Source organism: Tachysurus fulvidraco, chromosome 11 (assembly GCF_022655615.1).
Source record: "Tachysurus fulvidraco isolate hzauxx_2018 chromosome 11, HZAU_PFXX_2.0, whole genome shotgun sequence".
Taxonomy (NCBI): Eukaryota; Metazoa; Chordata; class Actinopteri; order Siluriformes; family Bagridae; genus Tachysurus; species Tachysurus fulvidraco.
Genome location: NC_062528.1, coordinates 16,226,135 through 16,231,248, shown reverse-complemented (window position 1 = coordinate 16,231,248; position 5,114 = coordinate 16,226,135). Strand labels below are relative to the sequence as shown.

Below are 5,114 nucleotides of genomic sequence, written 5' to 3'. Positions count from 1 at the left end.
TAAACACTATGGAGTATACAGCTGTGAAGGCTGCAAGGGTTTCTTTAAGAGAACCGTCCGGAAGGACCTGACATACACGTGCCGGGACAGTAAGGAGTGTTTAATAGATAAGAGGCAGAGGAACCGCTGCCAATACTGCCGCTATCAGAAATGCCTGGCAATGGGAATGAAGAGGGAAGGTGAGACCTCCACAGACTCCTTCTTTAAATTTTCTTTCAAACCTGAATAGAATGGAATTTAGAATTTAATAAAAAAGAATTTAGCTGAGTGAAACAATACTCACTTCAGCACTACACATGCATAGTCTGTTAAAATGTACATGTTTATATTCCAGCGATGATTTTTTTTTTACTTGTCATTGGCAACAGTCCCATTCTCTCTTGCAGACATTTAATGTTTCCGCAGATTTTTTTTTTTTTGTTACAAAAACGTCTGCATTCAATTTAAAGAACTAAAACTAAAATAGCCTCTAACAAATGTAAGGTTATGTTTAAGCATTGTATGAAGAAGGTCCTCACAAGGCTGGGGTGTGTGTGTGTGTGTGTGTGTGTGTGTGTGTGTGTGTGTGTGTGTGTGTGTGTGTGTGTGTGTGTGTGTGTGTGTGTGTGTGTGTGTGTAGCTGTGCAGGAAGAAAGACAACGCGGACGAGATAAAAATGACAACGAGGTTGATTCCAGCTGTAGTTTAAATGAAGAAATGCCAGTGGAAAAGATTTTAGATGCTGAAATATCTGTGGAGCCAAAAACAGACACCTACATCCAGATTAATGCAGACAACTCAGTAAGAAAACAACTCCTTTCCTGATTCACACAGTATACAAGGCCTTTAGACCCAGGCAGAGTTTTGTGTCCTACATGCTAAATGTACGCTTCACTTCTATTCAATAAATCTAAAAAAAAGTGTAAAAAATAATATGTCTTCATTTTAAATCATTAAATTATTTGTCAAATCTTTTTTTTTTATTACAAATATAAGAATTGTAGACCTATTACTAAATTTAAGTTCAAATGCTCTTATTACATAATATAATTTAATATTTTATAGAAATGAATAAGATTGATACAATTAGTCATTTAATTATAAATAATTTAGCTTATTTCTAGAAATAAATACTTGAAATAGCTAAAAATATCTGATATCAAGCATGAAATGATTTTCTATTATTTTTATTTTTGTATTTTAAAATTTTACATGACAATTATATTTTTTGCAACGCACAAACTTCTCTTACATTCACAAAAACTATATTCACATTAAAACCTTTGCCTCACCTTCCCCTCACCCAGAATAGCTTCAGGCTACACTTTCCTTTCTACACGTAGACTCTTCAGTGACTCAGACCTGAACAGTACTTATCTACATTTTGGTACTTGGTTATTGTAACGTGGTTTTGATCAGAATGTTTTCTGCTTTCTGACAGACTAACGACCCTGTCACCAACATCTGCCAGGCAGCTGATAAACAGCTCTTCACCCTGGTGGAGTGGGCAAAACGTATCCCACACTTCTCACAGCTACCTCTGGATGACCAGGTCATCCTCCTACGAGCAGGTCAGTAAAGACCTTCTGTCCACAGTAACACAAGGACAATATAGTTAGCTGAGCTTTTGGTCACAGGGTTAAGGTCAAACATGTTAGGTAGCTCACTCACAATGTGTAATAACTCATGTGGCTGTCCTCGGAAGTGGCTGATGTGTGTGTGTGTGTGTGTGTGTGTGTGTGTGTGTGTGTGTGTGTGTGTGTGTGTGTGTGTTTGTGTGTGTGTGTTTATGCATCCAGGCTGGAACGAGCTTCTCATCGCTTCGTTCTCTCATCGCTCTGTGTCAGTGAAGGATGGTATTGTGTTAGGCACAGGGCTGCATGTCCATCGCAACAGCGCCCACACTGCAGGAGTGGGATCAATCTTTGACAGGTCTGATCTACACACACTCACAAACACACATACATAAGTATACACACTCATCAGCCACTTTAGATTATTATCAGTTGCCTTATTTTCTGGCTATCTGATCTCGCTAGTGTCTGACCTGTCTACTTTACAGTTTCTTGTATATAGTATGATGTCTGATCTATGTCTGATCTATGAAATCTAATATGTCTGATTTTTAACATCACTGTATTTTCTGGTGTAATCTCTCTTTTTTTGGATATATATATTGTATTTGATCCCTCTTGTAAATTAGCTCTTTAAAGGTTCTTGCATCTAATCTCTTGTGTCTCATGTCTGATTTTAAAAGTCTGGCTGTTCTAGTAACTGATCTCTCCTGTCTGAACTCTTGTGTACATTTTCTCTAATATATAGTATATCTAATCTAATATCTAATGTATACAGTGTGTGATATATTTTGTCTAATCTATCTGGTGTCTGATGTGTTTGAGCTGTGGAGTCTTATCTCTCTACTGTCTGTGCCCCAAATATAGTGTCTCAGCTCTAGTGTTTAGTCTCTCTAATGACTGATGTGTTTGAGCTCTCGTAGCTGATCTCTGTAGTGTCTGATCTCTCCAGAGTCTGATCTGATAGCTGTATCTGTAGGGTTCTTTCTGAGCTGGTGTCTAAAATGAAGGACATGCAGATGGACAAGACAGAGCTCGGCTGCCTCAGAGCCATCGTTCTCTTCAACCCAGGTAACAATTTACCCTAAACACCTCTAAACTTTATTAATAATACTAATCTGATTAATAGTACAAAACCGAATGACAACCCTTTCACATCCAAATAAACCCACTGAGATCAAACATTAATAACTAGAATATTTCCATGCAATCTTTCTGTGATTATTCCACACAATGATCTTCATGGTGCCTGAAAAATATGACAAGATTGTTACTAGAACTATGTAAGAATATCAGGAACTCATTTACATTTTCATCAGTAATGCTAATAGGAGCTACATTTTTGTTGACCTTGTTAAATTGCTGAATCTGCCCACAGATGCTAAAGGTTTATCCAGTCCATCTGAGGTAGAGGCACTGAGGGAAAAGGTTTACGCCTCACTGGAGTCATACACCAAGAGCAAATATCCAGACCAGCCGGGCAGGTGAAACTACTACTACTATATTAATAATAATAGTAATAATAATATTAAGCTAGAATATTACTAAAGTACATACATTGATAAAAAAAAGGGGTTTTGCATGTGACTGTGACACACAGAGAGAGTCAGAGAGAGAGAAAGAGAGAGAAATGAGCTTTCACTCCTCAAAAAATAAGTGTGTTATTCTAAACTTCAAAGTAGATGACAACATGTCTATGAACTGTTTATGCACTCGATGTTTTGTTTGAACTACAGACAGTGTATTAAACCGCTATTTGCAAACCCAGAAGTGTGTTAGATCTTTTTCCCAGTTTTATTAACCCCATACACTCAGCATAATCAATTGAAGCTTATATGTTATTCCAGAAGTGCAGATGGACAGACATACAAACATACATACAGACACACATACATACATACATACATACATACATACATACATACATACATACATACAAACATACATACAGGCAGGCAGACAGACAGACAGACAGACAGACATACATACAGACAGACAGACATACATACATACAAACATACATACAGGCAGGCAGGCAGACAGACAGACATACATACAGACAGACAGACATACATACATACAAACATACATACAGGCAGACAGACAGACAGACAGACAGACATACATACATACATACAAACATACATAAATACAGACAGACAGACAGACATACATTCATACAGACAGACCGACAGACATACATACAAACATACAGACAGACATACAGACAGACAGACAGAAAGACATACATACTGTACATACATATAAACATACAGACAGACATACATACAAACATACGGACGGACGGACGGACGACAGACAGACAGACAGACAGACAGACAGACAGACAGACAGAGATAGATAGATAGATAGATAGATAGATAGATAGATAGATAGATAGATAGATAGATAGATAGATAGATAGATAGATAGATAGATAGATAGATAGATAGATAGATAGATAGATAATTTTTTAGCTATATGTACACAGATGTAGACATAAAATGCATAAACATAAAGATGTGTTTGTAAAAATGATATACTGTGAGATAATTCTCATATAACATTACATTTATATTAAACAACACAATAAAATAAAATAAAACATAAAAAATACATAGCCTGGTAAATGAGAAATGGGCTGCTTAAATAGGTAGGTAATGAGTAATTAAATGATTAAGAAGTGACAAAATAAATAAGTAAGTAAGCAGATAAACTTCATTAGGCTTCTTATATCAATCACTTTTACTGTTCCTACTGCTTTCTGAAAAAATAGAGGCAAACAGTATATTTTAGTAGAAATGATTTTTACCAAAGCACTTTTTTGTTTCGTTCATTTCTTGGTTTATGGACTCGTTGCTGCAGGTTTGCGAAGCTCCTGCTGCGTCTTCCAGCTCTTCGCTCCATCGGCCTTAAGTGTCTGGAGCATCTTTTCTTCTTTAAGCTCATCGGTGATACACCGATAGACACGTTCCTCATGGAGATGCTGGAAGCTCCACATCAAATCACGTGACGCTCAATGACCCACCTTGTAAATATCCACCTTTTATGCTGATCTTCTTTTATATCACATTTCAAACAAAGGACATTTGAATTGTTATTAACCAAAAAGCGGAGAATTCATTTTAATTTTGCAAATAGATTTCACTACTATTGTAGTACAAAGTGATTCTGTTCAGTGTGAAATTGTGTAAAGTGCCCTGTATTTTGTAATGTTATGTAAAAAGAATAAAAAGTTGTTTAATTATCCACTGTTTTCTGTATAAGACACTGAAATCACAGACTGTGAAGGCTAATATGAAGGATACTATCAGATATTTTTCTTTTCTTTGTTAATGGTTCAAAGCAAATTTTAAAATTTTATTTAAAAAGAATAAATAACATTTTTTAAAATTAGGACACAGCGTTTGGTTTTCCACCACAAATGGAATAAAATGTTCACCTGCAATGAACTTCACATTGTTTGTCATGCTCGGGTCTCTGAATGTATGGAGTTTCACTGGTCATGTTTTCACTGGTCTCCTTCTGGGTTCTCTGGTTTCCAGCAAATGGCAATACAGT

The 5,114-nt window shown here is 36.2% G+C and overlaps 1 protein-coding gene across 2 annotated transcripts in view; it reads left to right on the top strand.

Annotated features, from left to right (window-relative positions):
• Nucleotides 1-4,800, top strand: part of rxrga (retinoid x receptor, gamma a) — a 9,255-nt gene extending 4,455 nt beyond the window's left edge. For both annotated transcript variants that reach the window (XM_027147728.2, XM_047820846.1), the window contains exons 4-10: nt 1-179; nt 620-780; nt 1,421-1,550; nt 1,779-1,911; nt 2,533-2,624; nt 2,932-3,037; nt 4,419-4,800. The exon at nt 1-179 is cut by the window's left edge and continues 1 nt beyond it. In XM_027147728.2, coding sequence (XP_027003529.1) covers nt 1-179; nt 620-780; nt 1,421-1,550; nt 1,779-1,911; nt 2,533-2,624; nt 2,932-3,037; nt 4,419-4,566 — 949 coding nt within the window. In that variant the 3' untranslated portion in view covers nt 4,567-4,800. The remainder of the gene's footprint in view (nt 180-619; nt 781-1,420; nt 1,551-1,778; nt 1,912-2,532; nt 2,625-2,931; nt 3,038-4,418) is intronic.
• The last annotated feature ends 314 nt before the right edge of the window (nt 4,801-5,114 follow it).